General features: G+C 37.7%; 1 protein-coding gene across 1 annotated transcript in view; it reads left to right on the forward strand.

Annotated features, from left to right (window-relative positions):
• The window catches only part of ANKRD31 (ankyrin repeat domain 31), a 67911-nt gene that overhangs the window by 13740 nt on the left and 27134 nt on the right, over window positions 1-27037 (forward strand). The window contains exons 7-15 of the mRNA XM_051642894.1: window positions 3146-3778; window positions 7100-7377; window positions 7695-7819; window positions 10358-10537; window positions 12298-12440; window positions 15574-15718; window positions 17892-17953; window positions 20273-20819; window positions 21367-21606. Coding sequence (XP_051498854.1) covers window positions 3146-3778; window positions 7100-7377; window positions 7695-7819; window positions 10358-10537; window positions 12298-12440; window positions 15574-15718; window positions 17892-17953; window positions 20273-20819; window positions 21367-21606 — 2353 coding nt within the window. The remainder of the gene's footprint in view (window positions 1-3145; window positions 3779-7099; window positions 7378-7694; window positions 7820-10357; window positions 10538-12297; window positions 12441-15573; window positions 15719-17891; window positions 17954-20272; window positions 20820-21366; window positions 21607-27037) is intronic.

A 27037-nucleotide genomic window follows, 5' to 3' on the forward strand; every position in this document is an offset into this window, starting at 1 on the left:
ATAGGTTGCCTAGAGAGGTGGTAAGTGGCTCGTACTTGGAAGCATTAAAGGTCAGGTTGGACAGGGCTCTAAGCAACCTGATATAGTTGAAAATGTCCCTGCCTGTGGCTGATGGGTTGGACTACATGACCTTTAAAGGTCCCTTCCAACCAAAACTATTTAATGATTCTATGATCTTTCATATGAGGACAGGCTGAGAGGCTGAAAACTGTTCAACCTGGTGAAGAGAAGGCTTGGAGGGATCTTAACAATGTGTATAAACACCTGACAGAAAGAAGTGAAGATGAAGGAGCCAGACTTCTCAGTAGTGCCCACTGAATGGGACAAGAGGCAATGAAGGCCTGTGGAGATACTCCACACATGACTGGACGTGATCTTGGGTGATGTGCTGCATGTGGCATTGACTTAAGCAGCAAACTTGGACTTACAAGAGGTCACTTACAACCTCAGCTGTTCTGTGCATCCACATCCTGCCCTTGCATATTGCAGTAACCTTCAGCTCAGCATTCTCACAAAAGCTGGTAGTCTTCATCCTTCTGAAGCCTTAATTCTTTTATGGATTTTCTGTTACATGTTTATATTGAAAGGCTGAGCTTCTCTGCTGTTGTTTGACTCAGAGCTAGCAGATGCTGGAGTACACTTAACATTTTCACTCTACCTTTATTATTTATATTTCAGTATTAGTTTAGTTTTATCTTGTAATATTTGCAAATCAGTCTCTGACACCAAATAACTATTAATTTCTTTCTAACTTTTGAATTGTTCCCAAACATATGGAAAAAAAATAAATCCATGCGTATCAGGATCACCAAGGTGATGTCAGTGAATTGCCATCTGCTGCACGGGGCAGTCCAGGTTTAAGTGTGCACTTGTAGTGCACTGAAGGAGGTAAACATCTAAGGCTCGGCTGAGCCTGGCTCACTAACTGGCCTTTGGTGCAGTGCATTCATTAGCACACAGTATTCATATTCATGTTAAAATAACTGGGTATTTTTAGATGAGACCTCTATTTCACTTACCTGTCCACCTGCTTCCTCTGGTGTGAGGTTCTGAATCAGCTGAGGCTGGACTTGACTCTGGCCATACTCAGCTGTTACCCAGTGTGTGCTTACTGGGTGAGATGGGGAGACGAGATACTGGGCTGATGCTAGAAGGTCAGCAGGATTTGTGGCTGGATTAAGGGGCACACTTCGATATGGATTTTTTCTGGGAATAATAGTGGGATTTAAATCAAGGCTTTTGAAGTAGTATGCTCATGCTCAGTGGGAGAGATTTGCAGGTGCCATGAAGTGGTTGGCATTCAAACCCTAAAATGAATCAACAGCCTTATGCCAAAGTGATGCCTTTTTCTCTTTGACATTCTTATGTAGCTCTTCTGATGGAGGATGGACTTAAAACTGCATTTACCAGAGTGGTGATACTTAATGGGTGAGCCACTGATTGAAAGGGAATCCTGCTCCTCATTAGAGTGAGACTTAAATGTTTTCAGACCATATTTCCCATACTGGGGTCCACAGGAGAGAGAACCTGTTTGGTTCAGTTACCAGCTGGCTCAGCCCTGCTCCTTTTTAACAAACAATTGAAGGTGTAGGAACCGTAGGCACTGGTGGCTTTTATGGTTAAGTGGCAGCTGAGGATGGGTGTTAAGGAGAGAAAGTTTTGACCATTATGTTTGGCAGATTTTAATTAATTGTAGAGCAAGTCCCACAGTATTTTGCCAATAGAAATGAGTGCTAAAGATGTATAGGCACCTGTGGTTGGATCGATGCCTTGTGAACACCAGTCACATTTAAGTGTTGGATCTCAGCTGGCATTTGGGGTTTTAGGATTTTGCAAAATTCATCATTTATGCCTACCTAATTCTTCTCCATTAGCATAAATGTAAGCTTTACCTACCCTTCAAAAAATGCACCGAGCCTTTTCTTAGGAAATGTATTACATACAAACATGGTGGTTATGCCAGAGTTATTGAAGTACAGAAAGTTATGGCAGTAGGGTTTTTTCTCAACTGTTTCAAGCCTGCGTGAATTAGAGAAGTGGTGTTAAAAGAAACTAATTCAATACAGCAAAGTAAAAAGTAGTCAGTACTTAAACAGGAGCAATTAGTTGCACACATACAAGACAGGAAGCAACACACTGGATAATATTTTTTCAACAAAAAATCAGGGATTTCTAATGACTTACAAACTAAACATGAGTCAGTGCTCTCAGATTTTAGCCCTTTCTGTTTTTATTATGACTGTCAGCAAAATTATGTTACCAGTGGTAAAAGGGTTCTTGCACTGCCCAGTATTGCCACTTGCTGGCAGCAAGGGTTTAAAAATGTAAGAGATTATAATATCTTAAGATCCAGTATTACTGATCAACACCACTATTGTATACAAATGTTACACAGAAAAATTGTGTGTTAGATCTGCTGAGGCATCTGATTTTCTCCTTCAGAAGCATTTGGAACAGGGATAGGAAAGAAATTAAATGAAAAACCTATTAACTGATATAAAAGTGGTTGTGTCAATTGGAAATGACTCAAAATTCTTAGAAAAACAGTAGCAGTATTCCAAGAACAGTTAAGAGTTTTGTGGTTCTGTACTCAGTGGGGAAACTCAAATGTGCAGCCTTCCGAACATACTCCTAAAGTTTTGAACTGTAACTCACGAGGCACAAGTGCACTGTATCTGTTTGGGATCCACAGAAATACACAATCAAAACTTGTGTATGACTAACTATGCTTTTTATATTATTATGAATATATTCACTTTCATTGTTTTTGAGTAACAGAAGTGTTTAATGCCTTTCTTTTAAAGCCTGTTAACACTCTCAGGTCATTGGCAATGAATGGTGTAATACCTTGGACTTTTATAACAGGTTTACTCTCTTTGGATTTTCACTGCTAGGGAAGTCAGTGGCTAAAGTGCTTTACTTTTGAAACTGAGACCTCAGCCTAACCCCTTGTAAAGAAATTGTTTGAGTTCATAGGGAAGACTTCAAGTCTTGTAGTTAATGCAAAAAAATTCAAATTAAGAAATTAGAATAGATATATATGGATGACTTCTAAAGTGAGTATTAATTACATGCTTTTTAGAAGGAGTTGTTCCCTTTCTTTTTGTAAACAATTTTTTTTGCTTTTAATGTTTAAATTTTGCAGAAATTAAGTACTGAAGATCTGATTCCAGAAGTAAGTCCCTGTCTAGATGCTCTTCTAGAGGATATGATAGTGGTTCCAAAGGACCAGACACCACAAGATATATTTCCACATGTTTTAGAAGATTGCCAGAGAACCTGTATGGCCGTAATTGACACAGATAACAGAGTGAAAGAACATTCCTCTAATAATGGTACAGATCTTTCACTGACATCCCTGGGGAAGATTTTCCTGGAAGAGACTGGTGAATTTGAAATTAGTGATTTGTTGAGGTCCTTCAGTGACCCTGAGAGTCTTAAAATGATAAACCCATTGGCTGACAAGTTAGAGTGTCCAGGTTATGCCTTTTCCATTGATGCATCTGCAGATGAGAGCAGCAATGCCCGGCCAGTACAGCTTGTGACAGCTCTGGATGCCTTGTCAGAATCTATAGTACAGCCTGTCACTCCTGTAGTGGCAAATGAGGGACAGCTTGACACTGAGAGAGAGCAGTTGCATTCAGAAGCCGGTATTCCCCAGTTTGATGGTGACTCTACACAAGTAACAGATGTGATTGACCCTCCGCTTGCTACAGCTCAGGTGGAAGAAATGAAAGCCTTAACATGTTCTGACTTGCAGAAGACAACAAATGAGCAAGTATATACACAGTTTAATGAATATTTGAAAAGCTATGTTTATCATAAAATGTTTTATAGAAGAGCCAAATTACTTGGAGATGTGAGTCTTAGTAAAGAATTAAACTGGCATGAATAATTTACATGTTTAATACATTGACATTTTTTTAGTTTTATGTCTAGTAGTGTTTTTCTGTGTTCATGTATCCATGTTATGGAAGTGGCTGAGCATTTTGGGATGGGAAATCGCAGTAAAGTTAATTCAGTGACTGATGAGGACATTTAGAATCAGTGTGGGAGTTTTAGAAACTTGTACCTTTTCTATGTACATTCCAAGGAATGTTCCAAAACACTATTTTGTTACTTCATTGTAACACACTCTCATAGACCAGTCAATATTAACTCTAGGTTTCTACCTCATCCAGTTTTGTTTTTCCTCCAGACTGTCTTAGTTCTCACTGCTGTAGTATACAAACATTTTGCAAGTATTACAAAATAAATTACAGCTAATGTCTTTCCTGCAGACCGGAAAGATTAATTACAGGGATTTTTTATGTGTATATTCAGAAGTGCGTTAGTTTTGTTTAGTTCTGCCTATGTGAGACTACCTTTAAAAACTGAGGCATAGTATTGTGCTGACATCCTCCCCTGTGAAAGCCAGAATGCATGGATACAAGAAGTGAAGTTTCTTCCTGTTTTCTTCTCTTACCCTGTGCTGTTCTCTCCACAGTGTTATGTCCTGTGCTGTAAAGGTGATCTGGAGTTGGTAATTTTCATTCAACAACATGAATGCAAAGATCTGGAGAAAAGCATGAAGGGAAAGCAATACTATAGTCTTTTCCTGTTTAGGGTATAGGAAGGGAGAGAGAAAGACACGTAGGAAGAATATCTTTATGCTATAGAGTGCAGAGGACACTTGTAAACCTGGAATCATTCTATGCTGTGTGTTGTCTTTGAATAATGTCGAGCTGCAAATCAAAGATCAGCCATGTATAACTACCTATTTAAGGTGGTTTTACAGCCACTTTGCTTCTCTACAATGGCATAAAGCATCCAGAGACTATGAGTTAATTCTGTCTTTTGCTGGTAGTATTAACTCGGGATTACAGTATGTAGTAAGATGTGCCACAGGGGTAGCCAATTTGAAGGTGCTGTAAGGTCTCTAGGCTAATTGTCTCAGAACTATAGCAACTTAGAAAGCTTTTTCAGTGAAGTGTTGATTTCTGAAATTTGTAGCACAGCTGTGTGAAGCTTAGTGTAAAGATTTACTCAATGTTGCAGTTAAGATAGTGAAGCAAGGTCCTATGGCAATGGGGAATCTATAACCTCTTGTCAATAAGTAACTGATTTTAGGGCTTTTTTGGTGCTTCTGTCTGCTGTTCTTGAAGGCAGAAAGTACGGAGGCAATTTAATGAGGAAAAAATTCCAGTTATTTTTTCAGTCATGTTTTAGGAATATATTGTTCACCTTTGTCTATTCTCATCCTGCTTTCTTCAGAGTTGTGGTGAAGTAAGTACCCAAAAGAGGGTAGCCTGTACTGTCCTGCACATGCAATCAGGATGCTGAATAGCCCATTTGTTTTAATCCATGGTCCCTTATAAAGCAAGTGAGTTTTTTCTCTGTGGAATGTTTTTGTCTTCTCTAATCCTCCTGCCATAGCAGACATGATGCAGTGGAAAGTACTGCATACAGAGTCTTGTAAACTGAAATACTTGGTTTTCCCCAACTTCCATCTTAATGTGCATCTTCTCTTGATCTGCAGGGACCACTATATGTGGTTCACCTCTTCAGTAGCCTCTCCACTAAATATGTCACTTCAAAAAATAAACCTGCAAATCCTCCATTTCCATCTGTCCCAAGAAAGGACTAACAACTTCTGCCACATCAACTGTGAAACAATTCATACATATGTGTGCTTCGGGTGTGTCCTAAGAGCTTTCAGCAACCATGTAAACATCAGAAAAAACTTCTTTACTGTGAGAGTGACAGCACTGGAACAGGCTGCCCAGAGAGGTTGTGGAGTCTCCCTCACTGGAGACATTCAAAACCCGCCTGGACACGTTCCTGTGTGATGTGCTCTGGGTGGCCCTGCTCTGGCAGGGGGGTTGGGCTAGATGATCTTTCAAGGTCCCTTCCAACCCCTAAGATTCTGTGAAGATAGTGATAGAACAAGGGATAATGGTTTTAAACTGAGAGAGGGGAGATTTAGGTTAGATATTAGGAAGAAATTCTTCATTCTAAGGGTGGTGAGGAACTGGAATGGGTTGCCCAGGGAGGCTGTTGATGCCCCATCCCTGGAGGTTTTTAAGGCCAGGCTGGATGAGATTTTGTGCAACCTGGTCTAGTGATAGGGTTCCCTGCTCATGGCAGGGGGGCTGGAACTTGGTGGCCTTTAAGGTCCCTTCCAACCTTAATGATTCTATGATTACTCAAGTGTGTAATAAGCTAATGAGTATGCAGGTTTCATCAGCCTGAGTGATACTCAGCAGCATGTTATACTTAATTGATTGAAACAGTGAATAAACTCAAGTAACTGAAATTAACTGCCATGTGATGAAGTATCTTTAGGGTGGGATTTCTCTCCCTTCCTTTTGGAGATATGCCTCTGATACACACCAGTCACTTAGGCTCCTCTCTGCATAACTTAGGATAAGGTTGATCTCTGAAAGTTGCTTTTCCTCTTCACCAGTGGTTGGGGTAATGAGGATGCCTAGTGTCACCTAGATGCCTGGCTTATGTAAGGCTGAAGGTAAGGGAAGTGGCTCATGTCTGTGGTGGCTGCAGCTCAGGGCTGATAATACAGTTTTAGAAATAAATTCTCAGCTGGGAGTTACTGAACCTCAGATGAAACATGGTTCTTGATCTTGTGCACATTTCTAGGCTTGTTCAAGAGTGGAATAAGATGAGCTAGCTTAAGGTATCTTAAACATCACTTGATTTTTTAGGACAGGAACTCATGTCCATAGGAAACTGGAAAGAATCTGTTACATCATGTTGTATGTCTCACCAAATAACTTTCAGGTAGTAACAACTTTTGTTTACTGTCAGTCAGCCTACATTTGTTAATTAAGTTGTGATTCTGAGTATCCTAATTCTCTTTGCTAATTCTGCCAGGAGCACATGGTGTGGTGTATTACTGCTTTAGGAGTGTCTGCCCTACTTAATGGCAGCCCCTGTCTGTAATATCTGTAGGCTTCAAGTTACACACGTAAGTAACCCCTCCATTGTTTCTGAGCTCACATTATAAGACAATGTTCTTGGAGTGCATATATATCTATATATCTCCTTTGTTTTATCTGCGTGCTTACTATGTAATTTCATAATGTTTCTTTTTTGGTCACAGACTGTGGGTGATCAGCAGAGAGAGAAAGAAGGAATTTCAGAATACTGGGGTGCCAACTCTAGTGAAAAGCAAGCTGGGGAGGGAATTTCACATTCAGTGGAGGCTGCAGCAAGTGCAAAAACTGCCCAAAAAGCAGTAAGGGAAGTGATGAAATTAAAAGAAACGTCTTCAGGAAAGTACAGAGATCACTTTTCCAGTCATCAGCAAATACTGGAAGAGACTCAGCAGGGGATGTTGCACAGTGGCATTATAACAAGAAGAAAAGCTAAAGATTTGGGGTATGACAAAATAATGCATAATATTCTCATTTGTTTATTTATTTAATGAAAAAAATACAGTGCATATGGAGTATTCATTCCTCAGCTCAGTAACTTTTAAGAATGAAAAAGTAAAGGTTTTATCTTTTGTTTAAACATCTGGAAGTTCGTTTATCTCCTGATTTACCCTTTATTCAGTACTGCCTAAGTTAGCCTATATAATTGCATGCTTTTACAGACTTGCTGTTAAAGATATTTACATTCTTAGCTCTACTATAAACATCAGTTTATATACAGAAGATAATATTTTTGTTGATTCTAAGCAAATCTCTTGTCAGTAAAATTCAGAAATCTACTTCTAAAGACAAGGAGGATCTAAAAACCAACATATGCCAAGAAACAGCTCTGAAGGAGGACAAAAAGCCTGAGAAGAGAAGAAGCGAGAGAATCAAAACCAAACTGAGTAAGATAATCTCTGATGTTTATCATACAGCATTTTTTTTAATTTGAACAACTGTAATGAATCAAATATAACTAATAACTTTTCAAATATATTATGGCATGCATATCTTTTAAAAATATTATAACATTTGTTATAATAAATTAAATAACTGATCATTTTCCTCACATATTAGCAATGAGAATTTTTTTAGGATGCAGTTGTTATCACAGCATTAAATATGAAGAAATCCAGGTGTATTCTGAAAAGCAGAAGAAAGTTTACATGCAGAATTAAAATGTAGATCTTGATAGACATTTATATCTCCTTCTCTAATCTAGTATTCTGTGTGCAGCATTATTCTGAGGGCAGTGCCATTCCCAGGAATTGACCTATACAGAACTGTTTATCCTGTTCTGAATTCCTGCTGCTGTTGTCTTGTCTGTTTTTAAATATACGATTATAGGGCCTTCACTACCTCAGGCACAGAGCACTCTTTGAAGTTTTTTTCCTTGCAGTGTGCTTTGTCAGAGAGAAAGGTTGCTATTTTTCATCCTTTGAAGTTGCATGCAGAGAAATTCTTTGCCTTGTGATGGAAGTGTGTAGGAGAATACATAATTTCCTCACTTAAGTGCTCACTCCATCACCTTAAAGATTGGAGTCTTAAAAGGCTTTTTTTGTGGTTAAGCATTCTCTGGATTTACCTGTGCAGCTACAGTAATTTGAAAAGCTTACAAACTTTGAAAGGATTCAAACTGTAACAGCTACATTATAGATCGTACAAAACATTAATAACTCTACTTCCAATTAACAACTCTTGTGTTTTAAAGGGTCTTAATTACTCACAGTAGAAGCACTGTTTTCATGAGATACCAAGTTGCATGACTAACTGCTCATCTATTTAAAATTGACTTACTAGTCTCCATTCAAAAAACAAGCTGTTGTTTTTTCAGAATGATTTCCGAAAGAACAGGAGTTGCACTGCTTGTAGGGATAGCTTAATGTGAATCCAGTCTCGCAAGTTTACCTTCCTTTTGCATCACACCTAGCAATTAAGAGTTTGCGAGTCATCTTACTTGGGTAATTTACTGAAAAAACAGCCCCACAACAGTTTTGGGTTAGATCAGCAAGCATCACTTGCTCTGCAGGTGGTCAAACACAAGGAAGGTGCTAGGGAAGGCAAGGTAGAGGTGACAACAGGAAATAGCTCCTCTTGAATTAACAAGTTAAATTGGGTCAAGTGTAACATAAAACTGCTCCTCTTTCTGTCTGTGATTTAATCCATCCTGAACTGCTTAGCCAGTTTAGACCAGCTTTGACTAGGGACTGCAGTATCTTAAATGATTCAGGTCTTGCAAGGCTGAAACAGGTGGAGGAGAGGGACTGTGCGTGTGCTGAGCTGAGGGATAAGCCCTGGGTAAAGCTGTATCTTTTGGATTCTAAAAGTCTACACAGAGTCAAGAATTTAAGAAGGTTGGGAGTTAGTCTGAGCTGACAGTGTGTCATCATGCATGAAACAGCTGAGACATCACACTTTGAGTTGTAGCTCCAGAACTGTGTATTTTGTCTTATTCCTCTTAACTCAGTTAGAGTTCTCAGGCTAGTGAGCCACATCTGCTACAGCTTGTGGAGAGGAACAGTGTGTATAGCCTGCTGTCTCAAGGTTTTTCATTAGTAGATCAAGTAATGGCCTAGGCCATGCATTGTGCTTTCCTGCAGGTGATCCTCCTGTCCTTTCCTTCCTCCCTTTTTAATTCCCTTCCAGTTTTTCAGAAGAGGAAGTAGCCAGAATCCTCTTTTCCACAGTCTGAAGGCATGCTGGACTGGCACCGCTAGTAAAGTACAGAACAGCCCATCTCCATATGGGAAATAATTTCACCCAAGTTGAGAACTGTAACTGAATGGGAGATAGCATTTCTTTTGTAAAATAATAAACTAAAAATTAAAAATAGGATCTTTTACATTAGACCTTGTATTCCCAAGAAGCTGTTCGCCCTTCACTCATTGCAGAGATGGCTGAGTTGGGAAGGGTAATCTGAGGGAGGTAATCTCAATCACTAACCTAGTGTAAATACTCCTGGTTTGCCAGGCAGAGAATTTAAAACACAAATTAGTACAAAAGAACTGCTGATAAATTTGGCTTTTAAGAAAAGAAAAATTATTGAATAACCAACTAGCTATTGAAATTTTCATCTTGTAGTGAATTGTAGCCTAGAGTAACTATTCCCGTCCAGTGGGAAACAGTGCACATTTTGCAAAAATGTCATTAAAAAGGACAAAGCCTAAACACAGTTTTACAAAGTCATTTTCTGTGTGTTGAATTTCAGTTGGAGTTTTGTTGTGGAATTCACTATGCCACCTTTTATTGAATGGTATTATTAATTAATTGGTATTTTTTTTTTTCAGATATTAACTTCTACTAGATTGAGTGAGAGTGTTTTCTTCACAAAGCCTTTTTACTAGCTGTAATGCAAAGTGAAGCCAAAATAAGAGCAGAGATATTTTTCTATCTCTCTGTATATCTTATTTTCTATTTTCTGTATCTTTTACATTATTTTTCAGGAAGAGAAGCCTTTTGTAAGAATTCTGTTAATCCTTCTTGCCCCATTTCGCTTTCAACAATCAATAGGAGGAATGCTTATGGTGAGACCTTACTGCATAGAGCTGCTTTTCATCAAAATGTAGACCTTGTACGGTACATAATAAAAGTCACTGGAAACGTAAATGTTCAGGATTATGCTGGTAAGTTGCAGTTGTATTAAAATATTATTTTTAAAATAAACACCTAGCTATAACTAGTAAAAGTGCATATTAGGAGTTTGTGGAGTGGACAAGATTGTAGGTTTGTGACTAGTCAGTGGATTATTAGTTTTTTATCTGTTTAATTTGATAATTGTTCATGAGAAAATATATAGACCTATGTATATTACAAAATTTATTTTGCAGAAAATGCATGCTTATTACAAAACAGTTCTTTAATTAAATAAGCAACATGTTTTTTAAAGTTTTTTTTTTGTCCATTTAAGTGGCCAACTTGAGATTTAGATTTTCCAGTGTAATTTTTCAGGGACTCTGAGTTTACCTCTTGCATCTTCAAGGAAGCTTTTAAATTTATCACTGCTTTGATCTTGTAGAGTTGCAAGTACTTGTTATTGTGCATTTTCAGTTCATCTTGGGCACCAATTAAAAAAAAAGAAAAAAAAGAATGACAAACAATGGCCAGATGTGAACATTTTGACTGAAGCAATTCACCTTATCCCTGCTTATATATGATACTCTGTATTGATACTTTTTACTGAGGGAGAAACAGGTACTTTCCAATAAAGGAATCTTTTTTAAATTCTCCTCTTTCAAGCTTCTGCTCCAGAATATGGAGTTACTAGAGCTTCTCAATGACATGGGCTCTATAAAATGCAAGTAAAATGTTTTGCAGATTATACTGTTAAAAATCATAATCTTGAAGCACTGCCAATATTAGGCAATGTAGCCAAAACTTTGCATTCAGGAACAAAGCCTAATAGCACAAAATTTTTGAACAAACTGTTGCAACATCCTGGACTCATAATAAACCCCGTTCTATACAAATAAACAATATTCTGAGTTGGGTGGTATATAAAAGAGCCTTAAGAGTTTATCTTTCCCATGAAGTGAAGATAATTTTACTTAATGGGAGCAGAACAGTCTTAATAATCCTAATTCACATATTCGTTCACATATTTAGTATGTGAATTAGGCCCAGACACCCTTCTAGTAATGGGAGGTGGTTGACAACTAGGGCTGTCCATCAAAATACTCTTCTGGTTTGAGAGCTGGGAGATAGGAAGATGCTCTCTCTTTTTCCATTACTTTTCTCACCCTACGTTTAAGGAGGTCAGGCAAGGATATGTAAACCAAGTTGAAAGAGTTACATTCCATCTTTTATTTTTCCTCAGTGCCTCCTTAATGGAATAGATTTGTGACTCATGAAGCTCCTATCTTGGTTTATAACATGTAGCTGGGAAGGGATATGGAATTTCAGTAAAGATTTTTCATTGCTTTCTTTGGAAACTGTGAGCCATCCTTGGATAGTTGTGACAACAGTTTAAAAAAAACATTTTTGTTTGTCCATAAAGACTCCAGGTTTTTAATTTCTCCCTTCTTTCATATTTAAGAGTGTAATGGAAATTATCATGTTCTTAAAACATTGTATACATTTTACCTGTGGGAAAAAGGACTGAAATGTAGGTAGAATAATTTTTGTTCTCTTCCTTCTTAGCAGAACTATAACATCTAAAGCTAATTTTTTTATAATAGCATCTAGTTCTTCAGTAAGTGCAAATGTTGTCAAAAGGATGAGGTATTTTGTGACTTTTTCATAAAAATTTCTTAATTCAACTTTTTGTACAGTGCATTAATTTTTACTTTTTCAGTGTTCTCTCTGAAATATTTATCAAATAAATAACCTAAAACTGACATACATTTTTATAAATGAATGTGAAATACATGTTTTTTCTTTTTCATAGGCTGGACTGCACTACATATAGCAAGTCTGGAAGGATATTATGGCATAGCAAATGACCTTTTGAAAGCGGGAGCTGATGTTAATGCAAGGGGAATTGAACAAATAACACCATTACAATATTCAGTTAAAGAAGGCCATTATGAGGTATATTCCAAATAAATATAAATTATGGTTTAGGAATAGAAATTATTGTTGTCGGGTCCCGAAGGTCACATAACCTTTGTACATGTGGCTGGCTCTTTCATATTATGGGTAAATTCAGGAACTTGCAAGTCTTTTCTGCCCAATTTCTGTCCAAACCATGCCACACTTTACAAGATGTGTCCAAAAGCAGAAATTAATTGTTCTTCTAACTGTTTGGGACAATGGCTGAAGTACTGAGGAATAGATTGCTGCTGTTTATTACTGGTTTCACTTATTTTATAATCACCTTGCAGAATAATTTATGACCTAAGCAGTTTTCTGGAGTTTGAATGACTTTTTTTCATGATGTGATGCATATATGGTGTGGAGCCACAGCCATGCATAGACATTTGTGTGTATTGACACGTAGGAGGGATAGTTACGTAGACATAGCTGTATATTTTGTATGGTCTTAAACAGGAAGTCAACTGAATAGTAAATATTAATTAAGTACAAGTTTTGTTGCCAAATGCTGTGGTTTCATAAGCTCATGTATGAATTTTGGATCATCTTTCAATCTGGCAGTGGTTTCTTCTGCCTGTGCCTTTTCATAGGTTAGCCGGGGTTTAAGTAGTTCTGCACACCCCTTTTACCTGCTTGCTGTTTCTTTCTCTAGAAATGCACATAAGCTCCCTTATATTTATTGTTTTCTAAGATTTTAAGTTTTCTTTTTCTGTGGGGTTTAATAAATCTTGTCCCTCAACATTTGCTGCTTTTCTGTTTCACAGCTGAGATAGACTTAATTTGTTTCTCCCCAAGTGTCTTTGGAGCAAAAAGGGAGGGTGAACTTTTGGTTAATAATTTTATCTGAGACTTGAGAGCCGCAAGCTTGGTTTTCAGTTTGTTTCTCACAGACTCCTGTGGGTTCATTAAATATTTCTGAGTTCTCTGAAAGCACCTAAGACACCACAGTCTATGGTTATACATGAAAGACTCTGCATCTCTGCAAGTAATATTTAGGAGTCATCAATTTGAATGATACTGGAAGAACACAAATCTCAGCTAGGTCACTTGGGGCATACCAACATCATCCAGAGCAGCTGGCTTAGAGTTATGTGAGCTGGTATATCCAGAGGGAACAGTACTACACAGTGGCACTGTGTAGTCATATCCCTGCAGGGTCTGTCAGACTTAATTTTTGTTGCTTCTAACTAGCAACAAAATAGTGATAGTGATACAGTAATATGACTTCTGGAATTTGGAGCTGTTTCTATCAGAGCTACAGAGCTTCTCTGTGTGAAGTTATTATTGTAAGTTGGAAACACAGTTTTGATTTCTTTATGCCTTTTTGCACCTGCGATATGGCAAAATTAATTCTTATTTCATAAAAATGTTAAGTATGTGAAAGACTTTCTAATACTGGAGTTAAGGGGGAGAGCATACAATTGTGATGTGAAGCTAAAGATGTCACTAAGGAAGAAGACTTCTCAACATTATTGGTTGAAAAAAATCCGTGGATTTGGGACAACTTGTGAAGCTGAAGAGGGTTTTTGCTGTGGATTGGACTCTTAATTTGCTCTGTTTTTAGAAGAATGTATGAATTGAGAAAACTTCACCAGCAATTTTCTTGGTAGCAATCTGTTTAGAAAGAATGAGGGTCTTATAACAAATGTGTGAAGGATGTGGGTCAAGCTCAGTCTGAAATCATAGCAGATGCTGAAGAGAGGAAGGCAGGGGTACAAGTAGAACCACACTAGTGCTGGAATAGGATTGTTGGATTACCCACAGAATGTAAATTTCCCGTGTCTTAAAAACGTGTTCTGCAAAGGCAGATAGAAAATTTTGCTAATGTGATAATTTCTTGGATAGCAATAGAATCAGGCGTTATATTTGTACAGAAATCATAATGTTAGTAAAACCATCTGAGTAACATTTATTTGACCAGGTGAATGTTGTACATCTAAAGTAGCAGTCAAAACTTCTCTTAACAGTCAAGAGAGTCACAACAGACACACCCATAGCTCAATTTATTTTCTTATAAAGTAGATATCCTGAATAGATAAGTTGACTTGTGCCCTAAAACCACCAGTTATTTTCCACCAATTAAAAGTTGTAGGGGGACAAATCTTACCGTATGTTTTGGGACAACTTTGCTTAATGGCATCAGGTTAATATCTGAAACAAATTCGTGAAAACAAAAAAAATAAGACTATAGGATAATGATGCATCTAGGGGAATGCTTGGAATATTGTCAAGTTTAACACTGGGCCAGCAATTAAACAAATGACAGGTGCTTTTACTGACTCCTCTCCCCTCCTGTAAAGGGAAAGGAAGGAGAATAAGGGAGACTTAAATGTTGGAAGGTAGACTAAACAGCTTTAATGAAATTAACATTATGAAAAAGAAAATAATGAAATATAAAAAAACATATGCAAAACCAGTATGCTGGTCCCCTCCCACTAACAGTCACATCACCACTGAGGCTGTAGGGTAGGCTTCAGGAAAAGTCCCAGACTGGGCTCCTGAACTCAGCAGACAGGAACTTGATGCAGGAACACATGGATTGAGAAATGCACAGATTGGCATAAAAGACAGAAGGACAGGTGGAGTCCTCTCAGAATGCTGTTCATGGACAAAGACAGCTTGACTTTTGTGATCCCTCAGCTTTATATGATGCCTGTGGGATGGAATACTTCATTTGGTCAATTTGGGTCAGCTGTCTGGTCCTTTTCTCTCCACAGGAGGGTCACAGGTGTGACCCCTTGTCCTCACTTTTGTTTCTGGTGCATAAGAAATGTAGCAGAACCAAACAGTGATCTTGGTTCTGCTTACCATTCTCCAGCAATAACTATAAAGGCTGAGCTTTATCAGTTCTAGAAGCAGACACTGAAAAAAATGCTGTTAATTTCAGAAAATAAAGTTACTTAGAATACACTTCAATGAAAGATAAAATTTCTAAAAAGAAAATTGGCTCTGTCCTGGCTCAAACCAGGACAGATAAATTATTTAGAATAACGAGGAGTTATTTGTCATAGGCCTTAGATTTGGTTTTAGTTGCTCATGTTGTCTAGTACAAGGGAGAGAAACCTGTAAAAGTAGAGAGTATGGGAAATACTGTCAGAAAATAAACAATCTGAAAAACTTATTTTTCTAGATGGCAGAGTTATTACTTTGGTATGGAGCTGATCCCTTATTAAAAAATGAGATGGGAAGGTGTGCATTAGAAGAAGCTGCAGACCCGTCTATGAGGAAACTGCTGGAAAGCTATGTAGCAAAATCCGGAAGTAAATCAGTATCAGGTATGAGAGAATTATTCTGATATGTCATCACCTCTAAATGGAGAAATTCAGAACATCTGTTGCACTGTATTTCTTTAATTACTGCTAATAATTCGGTGGGTTTCACTGTCTGATGCCTGAGCACCACTGAGCCTGCCTTATCCAGCACAGTTGCTGTACATTGGCAAAGTATAAAAGAGAATTATGTCTAGTTTTTTCTTGGGCTGGAGCTATCTTTACATTTTAAATGAAGATGTGAAGCACAATAATTGTTGCCTATTTATATGTAAGATGGGATGTGGCTGAACTTTCTGATGGTTTAGGTATAGCTTAGAGCTATGGCTAAAATTTTGGTTCTAAAGAGGCACACTGAATTTGGAAGTATCCATAAGACAGAAAAATGGAGGATCTAGGATTGTATCTAGATCTTAAAGGTTGCTAAAGCTTAACTGCTTATCCTTAACTGCTAGTATTAGGGCTGGGACTAGGGTAATATTACTCTAAGTAGTAGCTAGTGAATTTCGAGGGGTGAACATTTTGGCTAAGCTGAGAGTTGGGTTTTGTACAGTGTTAGGAACTAAGTTGAGAAGAAGGTTCAGAACAGGCTGCTTGGTCAGGGCCAGGTACAAAGAAGTTCCATAAGATAAGCCTTGAGTTAGCATTAAGAATATTGGACACCAGTGGGCCAGTGTGGGCTGTGGCATGTGTAAGTCTGGAAGGAGCCCTTGGACTATTAACCAATATTTCTTTTCCGTGTGGGTGGCAATGAAACCGTAACACATAGTCCAGGGGCAGTCAAAAGAAACTTCAGGGCCTTGGGAAAGTGGTAAGGGAATCTGGCAGACAGGTAATTTTTTTCCTCTGTCCTTCTAGTTGCAGGCAGTGACATTGGAAGAAGCAGATGGATCCAGTCTGTTAATACACAGCTCTGTGGCTGGTGTCACTGCCACAGCTTTGGTTTTGTTGGTAATAAGATGGTCTATGTGGCAACAGGCCAGCTGGCGTCAGTTTCCTTTCTTAAAGGGGGAAGAGGGTCTTTGCTCACGAGCTAGCAAGGCTTATTGACAGAGCTTTAAACTAGACTTGAAGGGGAAGGAGATAATATCAAAGCTTGCCCATGACAACCTGTGGGATGACACACCAAGGTTAGAGGGACAGGGCCCTCAGCTTGTTGCTCTGAAGTGTGCTAGGCACACTGGAGCACACTTGAAATCTTACAGAGATGAGCCAGGGGCTTTTGAAGTAGTAACAGTCAACAGGGAAACACCAATGAAACACGTCAAGCAAATTAAGGGGTGTTCCTCTGAAAAGGTGACAACGGCTGACATCCCATCTGAAGTGCCACCACACCACTGCATACAGTATGGGCAACTAACAGGAGGAGTGGTGGATGAAGAATTGGTTGACTAGTTGAATCTAGAGGGTGGTCATCAACAGCTCCATGTCCCCATGGAGATCACTGACAAGTAGTATCTCTCTGGGGTCCATACTGGGACCAGTGCTGTTTAATATTGTCATCAATGTTATAGTGGGATCGAGGGCAACCCCAGCAAATTTGCAAATGGCAACAAGCTGATGTGACTGAGGGATGGGAATGCCATCCAGAGGGACTGGGGCAGACTGGAGAAGTTAGCCCATCTGAACCTTGTAAGGTTCAACAAGGCCAAGTTCAAGGTCCTGCTCCTGGGTTGGGGCAACACCCAGTATCAGTAGAGGCTGGGTGCTGAAGGGATTGAAAGCAGCCCTGCTGAGAATGACTTGGGACTACTGGTGCCCTACAGGGAAGGATGTGAGCTAGGCTGTATCAGCCCACCATCACTGGCTTTAGAAAAGTCACTTGAGGATGAAGAAGGCCTGTTAGAAGGGAAGTATAAATTTAAAAAATTGCTCAGGTCACTAATCTTCAAACAAGTCTGGAAGCATAATGTCATACTTTACTCTCACCTGTCTTCGTTTGTACAAGATGTCACCTACAACAAAGACCAAGCTGCAAGATTTTAATATATATTTTATATATTGATATGGTTTAGATTCTTATAAAATCCCTTATGGCTTGAGAATTTTTCTGAATAGCTAAACGTGGTAGGTACTGTCACACACAGGACTGTGGACCCAAGATGCCATATATGCAAAGCAAAGAATTTGCAGTCTCTTTTCAACCCTGGTTTCTTTCTGTCTTTAATTTTCATTTCAGATGGAGACAACTCAAAGAATACGTTAAAAACTCAAAGTGTAGAGGATACAAATCTGCACCAGGTACGTCTTTACAAAGAATCCTGATGTTAATTTGAGGCTAAACTGTTAAGAGCTTGCTAGCAGTCCTCAGGAAACTGTAACAGACAACTGTTTCTTAAATGTGTTTCAAAACCCACACATTATGTGCTAGATGCTTCATGCCCACCAGGGACTGAAGTAGAGTGATACTCAACATTATGCCAATTCTTTGGCAAGCAGTTGCTGATCCTTATTTGTACTAGGAATAAGCTGCAGCATTATGAAGATGCAAGATGGAGACAGTCAGCTGTGTCATGGACAGTGTTTCTTGCTGAGTTTTTGCAAGTGCAGATATAGTACATGAGTGCCTCTTTGTACTTCCAGAAACCTGACTGAAACTGTAAGATGTTGCCTCACTTGTAGCAACAGGATAGCTGCCTCTTGCCTCTGTGTAGTAGGTTATGTAGTAGGTTATGTTGAGTTTTGATAGGAAAGGGTTAAGGAACCACTATCTTGCATAGGGGTTGCACAGTTCTGCCATGTGACCTCAGTAAGATGCAGGAGCTGATGCATCACATGAAGACAAGACACCATGGTCAGGCACTCGGGCCATAGTTTGTTTGCAGATAGCACAACACCTTTTGGCATTGAAAGCTGAACTCTCCCTGCTTTTGCTTTCTCCCCATTTAACAATTATAACTGGTAATAGCTGAAACACAGAGCTGAAATTAATGTGCACACACAATATCTTTTTTCTTCCTGAAGTTTTATGTGGTTATGGTAACTGTCCTTGTTACTCACGGTAGTTCAGTCTACAGTGTCCTTAGAAATGTTATGCTATAACAGCATCTATGGTGTATAGTCTTAGATTATACTTTAAAATGTTAGTTGACTGATGAAGGACGTCTCCAAGTAGAAGGTGTTGTAAACATTTACTTAGGAAAACCTGTTAGAGTGGCTGTGTAACTGATCATTTCAATGGTTGTGTGAGTTGTTGCAATGTTTGTCTTCTGGGTCTTTCTCCAGATAGGACGTAATCAACAGGATAATTCTAGTTAGCCATTGGCTTTTGGAGCAGTTTTGTTGTCAGTTTGCCTTGAGTCAATTCTGCGTGTTTTTGCTGTGTTATTTTCCCTTTATTTATGATTTCCTAGAATCATTGCAAGGTTTGCCAGAAATGTGAAACTGTAGCATTCATATATGACCACAGGAACAATGTAGTTTTGATTCTTTAAAGGCAGAGCATTAATTCAAATCAGTTCAGTTTCACAGATAAATAAAAGTGGAAAGCATTTCAGTAGTATTTCACCCATTGATTTTTACACTTTTCTACCTGTATTTCTTAGTTCTTTAATTTGTTTGTCCTGTCTTAACAAAGCTGCACAAGCAGAGGAAATCTGTTGACTTTTATAATAGCACAATTTTCTTTTAGTATATGATGAAGAAATATATCAGAAAATGAGATAAAGTATAAGGCTTGTTTTATAGATAGAATTTAATGCAGATGGCACAGTTCAACATGATAATACTAAAGCATCAAATGAAGTTTTGATAAAAATTAGCAAAGCAGAAAAACTAATTTGGTGAAATTAAAGAAGTTCTTCAGGATCCTGAATGAAGAAAAGTGAATTAAAAAAATACAAGTTCAAAAATCTATTTGAAAGATCTGCTATTCTTATAGCAGAAGTTACAGCTGAGAGTAAACCTATTGAGAAGTAGTGTCTCATTGTTAGATAGACCTCATGTTTAGGTACACTTAAAAACCAAGAACAGTTAAATCACAGCAAACATGTTTTCTTGATGCTGTGGCTAATGAAACAGGCCACTCTGCTGCTGTTTCTGATAATAATTATTGCATCCCAGTTAATGTTGTAGGAACACTCAGCTAAGTCAGGACAGAATTGCAACAGGAACATAAGTTCAACAGCGATAGCAGTGAAAATCCATTTACAGAAGAAAAGGGCACTACTCCTGGAATATCAGCAACTTCAGTTGTAATAGGGAGGAGACCACCAGTTTTTGTTGCCCCACCAGTTGTTTCTGGAGAAAAAGTGTCAGCACAGCATTCTCAGACTACTGAGTTAGAAGAACTTGATTCTCAGTCAACACTTACTTGCTTGACCTCTTCTCACAATGTGTCTGTTTTAAAGTTGCAACAGGAATACTTACGACAATTATCATCATAGTCTCAAGCAGAGTAACAGTAGTAGTTTGAGTGATAGGAATCTAAATGCTGATACAAGAATACGTTCAGAGCTAATTATTTCTTTGCAAAATGCCACAAACCTAATTAATATTTATGGAAACAAAACTGATGGAGAGGCTAGAAGTTTAAAACTCATTTTGCTTTTGTTTGAACAGATTTCCTTACAGACAGATGAGACAGAACCAGTGTGTTCAAATCTTACTGCTGCAGACAGCATGAGCATACTGCAACAGATTATTGTAGATGAGGTACAAAACATGTATACTAATGAACCTGAAGATGGAACAAGCTGCACTGAACACACACTTCAAGCAAATCCAGAAATGGTTTTAGCAAATGAGCTTTCAGCAGCTGCTAGTGGTGAAAACGTGTATGGAAGTCCTTATGATTCTGCCAGTGGTGTACTAAACACCATTGAGCAAAAGTCTCCACAAGCAGAGAAAGGAGGAAGGACCCTGATTAATGCAGAAGCAAGTGTTCGAGAATGTCACATTGAAACTGAAAATACTAGTAGTTTAGAGATCAAGTCTATAGCTTTACAACTCCAGGAGAATGACACACTTCAAATTAGACGAAAGAGAGAGGATCATCAGGAAACCAGCCCAGCAGCAGATGTGCATTTTGCTGGTAATGCAGCCAGCAAGTCTCCTAGTTCATTTCAGATTGTGGAAAGTATTCAGGAAGAAACCACCCAGAAAACAGGTGGCATGTTTTGTTTGAAAATAATAATTTTATTTTTTTAATAATTCTGTGTATTTTATTAAAAAAAATAATGCAGCTGTGGATCTCCTGAGAATGTATTTTGCCACAAGTAAATATAAGACACATGGAATGTGTTTTGGTACAGTTTAGTATGCCAGATTAACTATTTAGTAATTTTTGCTTTGCATTTTTGGGGGCTGTTTTGTATCCAAATCCCTACAGTATTTACCAAAACGTGACAGCAATGATCATTACAATAATTAGAATGAAATTCTTAAGTACCTTTTTTTAAAGTAAAAATCCAGAAAGGTCATATTTTCATAAAAGAACCTTTGAATTATTTTGGATGCAATCTCAGTACGTTAACATGCAGTGAATAGTGCATAAAAGATTTATGTTAAAGTCTTTTCAAAAATTGAGTTACTGCAGGCATATATTGACGTAGACTACGTGATAACTTTGAAATTCATTGTAATATCAGTTATAATTTCTGAAATTACTGAGTATTATGCCATAGATACTCAAAGTTCTTTTGTTATTACAACAGATGAAGGAGTGCTTGCTGGAGTAAGTGGAATAGAAAGCCCTGAAAAAAATGGAGAAGGAAATACACACATCCACCTGCTTTCACAGTTTACTGAAACAGAAGAAGTTCAAACTAAAAGAGCAAGATTAGATCCTCAGGAAACAAGCCAAAAGGCAGCCTCATATTCAAGCAGCAACGAAGCCAAGCTTTCTTCAAATCCATCACAATTCAGTCAAGCATCAGAACAGGAAACATCAAAAGGTGAATAGTTAGAAGTATTTTATAAAAACAGTGGAGTTTTTTTCCAGACATATATGAAGAGGGTTTTTTGTAATAGATATATAGATAGATATAGCATGTTGAGCAAATATTTAAATATTTCTAGAACTTCTGTACTCCATTTTGCAGAATGCATATGCTTACTCTGTTTTGTTCATGTTACATTCACCAGTCTTTCAGCATTGTAATTTAGGGGATGCAGAATCATAACTGAGAGCTTAAAGTAATGTTTAATTGATCCTTAGTTAGCTATCAGTTATGTAACTGATAGTTTAAAATAACACCAAATTGGCCTTCAGTTAACTATTTTACATGTCACAAATCAAAGAAAAAATATAGCTCTCCTCATATTTGGCACATATATGTCCACTTACATTTTGTGGACTATATCCTCATCAGGCACAGATCAGCGGACTCTGGTTGTGCTGGTACATTTGCTTTTATCTGTAGTATAGTAACAAACCTGCTTATATGAGGATAAGGATATAGCATTCTTCAACAGTTATATTCTGTTCTGCCTGTACATACAGCTTTCTGCTTAGCAGTTTTACTCCATGTCTAAAACTTGCATTTATCTTCTAGCCTTACCAACACAACAGAGCCCTGATCCAACTGGTAAGTCATCATAACCCCTAAATATTTTTCACTTCCTGCTTTTTGGTAAAGCTGGCAGTCATCTTATGTACTTTGTTTCTTTCTCAAACCAGAGAAGCATAGTGCTTGACATATTAAAATGAAAACCTGTCATTCAGATGGGATCCTTGCTTTTTTAACATTTTAAATGTAATATATTTGGACCACTGATTAAAAAATGTCTGTATTTGTATCATTTGGCATTCTTAACTTCTGTTGAAATGAAAAGAACCATGTCATTAGATGACAGGGGTTTCTGGTGTAGTTTTGCCTTGATACAGAATACAGCATTTGTACTTTCTGATTATATTAGACAACTCTGTAATTTCTCTCTAGTAATTAAGAGTTTGGGAATTATTTTTTCTGGTTTTCATAGATTTAAAAATACTGCCTTCTCAGGATCTTAGCTGTCTCAGACTATCATCTTGAATTCTTTAGTTGATGTTTTTTTTCTTTGTTTCTCATTTACTACTGCTTTCTTATTCTTTTCCTAAGACAGGGTAGTTTTTGAATCAGTAAAGCTTTTCATCTTGAGTGTGGCATATGTTTTGAAATACTTGTTAGCCTTTATTAATATTTTTATGCTGACATTTTTTCTTCAAACTGTTTTTTGTATATAATTGTTTCCAGCTCTTTGGAACTTTCCCTTTCAAATAACTACTGTGTCAGTGTAAATGTATGCTTCGTATATACATAGTAAGAGGTAGGTTTTGTATGTAAAGGCTTATGTAAGTATGTGTGAATGCATGTGTGTTTGTGTGTGGATATAACATTTTGATTTCTTTTTTCCAAGTGTGTGCAGCAAAAAATGTTAATTTCTTCCTTGGAATGCAGTTGCATGTTGCTGGGGTCTATTCGTCAAACTTCGGTTGCCTTTCAGTGGGATGTTAATGAATGCTAGCATTACGTAGGTCATAAATATTTTTTAAATTAATGGGATTCGTACTCCTACACCCACTAAATTCTTATAAAGCCTGTGTACATAACAGCAATATGCCTAAAATAATATGTATAACAAATGTACATGCCCACCTGTACGCACACGCATAATCTGGATGAGTACGTCTATCGACATACTACAACATCGATACATACTGTCAACATAGTCGTTCATTTACCTGTTTTTATTGTTTGCTAGGTACCCTTTTTCTCTTTGGACACTTTGTCTAGATGCTCACTTGTCTTGTAAGTTGAATTAAGGAGCCATCAGCCAATCTTTGATATGTCATGTAACACATGATAAAAAACATTCAGGAATCTGTGTGAAGTTTCCACTGATCCTTTTCTCTCTGATAGTTAGAGTCTTCTTGTCCTATTCTGCCTTCAGCTGTATAGAACACTGTTTCATCTTCCCATCTCAGGTCATTGGTAGTTTTCAACCCGTCTTAAGTTCCTCCTCTCTTGAGTTTCTGACCTGCAAACTTGGGTTTTCTTTTGGAAATGAAGAGAGAAGGAAAGGAATAGCTGCCTCTTGTTACTTACCAATCTCCAGTATTTGGCAGAGTCAATACTTAGCTTTCCTGTCTCCATATTGGTTCTTCCTGTTGTAGGAATCCCTTTTTACTTCATTCTGGAAAAAAAAATCCTTTGCATATCTGATACATATCATCGTCCACTGCTAACTATTGGGAGAATAAATATTGAACATAGAAATAATTCCTTTCCCTACAGGCGCCCTTTTCTGTAGCTCTTATACTCCTTCTCAATCTTTATAATAAGGTCTGTGTGCGTTAATACATTTTTTTCCTTTATATTTTTGGTCTCCTATATATGCAATTATGATTTAGAAAAAACTTTATTCCAAACATGTGTCTTACATTTTGGTCACCTCTGAAATAGCATTCCACAGATTACTTTTCCCCAAAAAAGTGACTCTTCAGGTAAATTTTATTCAGTTAAAATTTATTTCCTTCAACCCAGGAGAATATTGCTGTTCGAGAGGTAATGCAAGGAATTATGTAGACCTTCATACACTTGAAGGCATTAACAGCTTTGGAGACTGGGACAATGACATTTAGATTGCAGAAGAAATAAAGTCGAAGATGGGATAATGTTTTCTGAGTTGAGGGGCATTCAGATTTTTTGCTATCTCATGCATCCTCTTCATTAACTAACTTCCGTGTCTCCCGATTGTTCCTGTGTCTCAGTGGTTTTCCTTACATTATGCTGTTCCTGTATAAAAACCTTTCCTTCCTAAATGACACACATCACTTTCATCTATGGTCAGTCACTTACTAGGCTCTCAATATTCCTATTCTGCTCATACAGAAGGAAGGTACAGACAGCTTGCTTCTTATGGTTGAGTTTATGGAAAGAATTACTCATAAACCAATGCTGAAGTATTCAGTTGTCTTTCTGAGAAAGGGTATCTTTGAAGTTGTTGAGGAATGGCAGGCTAGTCTAGTCTGTTTGCTGGCCACAGTTATCTCCGTTGTATCTTTGTATGAGTGCTGACTGGATTGTGTATTTGCCAAGTTCCTGAGATTTCTTGCTCATGACCCACCTGGCAATGCATTCCATGGAGAACCAGTATTTTGTACTTCACATACTGACTTCCCATTATGCTTTTGCAAATGTTTCCTAACAACCATGGACAAAACTGTTGTGCATGACAATTTAACTGGAAAACTTCGCAATTATTTCTATTCACTTGTGGCCAGTATTGCTAAGGGTCATTAGCTTAATGGGCTGTTGTATGCCTTTTCTTTTTTTCTCCCATGTTTCTAAAGAGTCCCTAGCACATTCTCCCATGAATCAGAAAACAAAAGGAAGAACCAGAAACAAAGTGATTGCTTTGGGACTTCAGACCCAGAAGCTTTTAGAGAAAACACAATACATTATCTTACTGAAGAGGAGGTCTCAGATTGGAGGAGTATTTCAATAATGTGACCTATCTGGGCGCTCCAGAATCTCAGTTTTCATTTTAAAAAGAAATTTTTTAGCTCTCCTGGTTGCCAATATGATGGGAACCAAGCACCCTTAATTAATACCTTAATGCACAGAGGACCACAAAAATTATTTCTGACAGGTTAGAATAGCCTACAGTGAGCTCCATGCTGCCATAGACTGGCTGCAGTAGTGGCTGAGTAAGCTAGCTGAAAATACTATGGATATATCCTCAGTGTATATCTGTCTGTAATATAGTTGCAGTATGTCTTTCATATTCTTCCAAACAGTCTGGAATGACAAGCACAGTAGCTTACCTTAAAGGAAACCTTGGAAAAGCATATCTCCCAGAAGGCAGGAGGAGCCTGAAGAAATGCAGCTGTCAAATAATGAAAGATGTTTGATAGCAATGGATACTCATAACTGAAAATACCTGAGAAGACATCTTGTCTGATGAGACCAGGAAATGGTTGGGAAGCAGCAACTTAATTGTTCATAGGAATAATTGGAAAAAATAAATAGTAAGAGTTGCAAAAATGCTTATTTAAAACCCTAAACTTACCTTTTTTTGGATGAATCACAGATTTTCAAAAAAAATCAGAGAAAGAACACAGTGAACTTTAAAAAAAAATCTGATGGGATAATATTAGAACAGCAGGAACAGGAGTTTTAAAAAAGCTTACATGCATGGTAAAGCATCTGCAGATTTATACACCATCTTTTTGGTTGAAGTTTGGGGGAAGGAGCTGTCCTCTCTCTGTGCAAAGAATCAGTTCTTTTCAAATATTTTTTTTCTTTGTACTTCTTACAGTTTAGTATGTCTGTTACTTAAAGCCTCAGAATTAGGACCTGTCTCATGATCACATGATAAAATTTTAAGTGGAAATTGTTTGCTTTGTGAACCACTGAGAGAAGGATTAAAGGAAATTTATTTACAACTGTGGGTCCAACCCTGCATAGGTTTAATTAAAAGACAGTTCTGCTTTGTCACTAGACATGAATCAAAGATTTTTAATCAGTCTACAGGATTTTTTCACATCACAGCTGTATAAATACCTTAAGTAGAGAATAACTTAGCGTGGAAACAAAGTCTGGAGGACCCTAATCCAAATATTGTTCAAAGCAGGGCTAACTTTCCAGTTACATCAGCATCTCCAGGGGTAGAGATTCCACACCATCTTTGGGAACCTGTTCAGGTGCTTAAACTAATTTCTTATTGTGATTTTTTCCTTTTCTCTCAATTGTAGCTTTCCTTCATGCAGTTTGTTAACATTTAACAGGTAAGCTACCCTGACTTGTAACCCTGTTCAGTAACTGGAAAGTTAGTCCTCCCAAGCAAAACACTCTGACCTGTTGATTAAGGACCATGTGAACTCCATGGGGCTTGATACCACCTGTGGCATCTCCCATAAATTCCAGGATGTCATCAATGCCAGCAGTGTAAGGAAGGCCTCTGAGCCAAACACAGTCACAAAACCTGTCTCTTCCCTGATACAGAATTAGGAATGGAAAAGAGGTGATGGTCAACTCTTCACTTTAATATAGTTCCTTAAATACCTTTATGTGTGTACTTCATATATTTAGTAGGCATGCCTGATAACTTGAAAACAGTCCATGGAGAATTGTAACATACCCCCTACCTCTGTACAGTAGAAAATGTCAACCTTGTTACCTTTTTTGTTGATTCCCTAACCCATTGTACCCTTATTAAGTTATCTAGATTTGAACTATGAATTCTTTTGCACAGGGTCTGTTATCTGTGTTGTGACATAGTACATTCTAACCTTTTGATATAGTCAGTGCTATTGAATAATTAAGGCAATGGTATTGCACACATTTATATTAATTCAAATGAGTTATGAAGCTCAGTCCTTTGTTTAGAATGAAACACTTT

Source organism: Apus apus, chromosome Z, assembly GCF_020740795.1.
Source record: "Apus apus isolate bApuApu2 chromosome Z, bApuApu2.pri.cur, whole genome shotgun sequence".
Lineage (NCBI taxonomy): Eukaryota > Metazoa > Chordata > Aves > Apodiformes > Apodidae > Apus > Apus apus.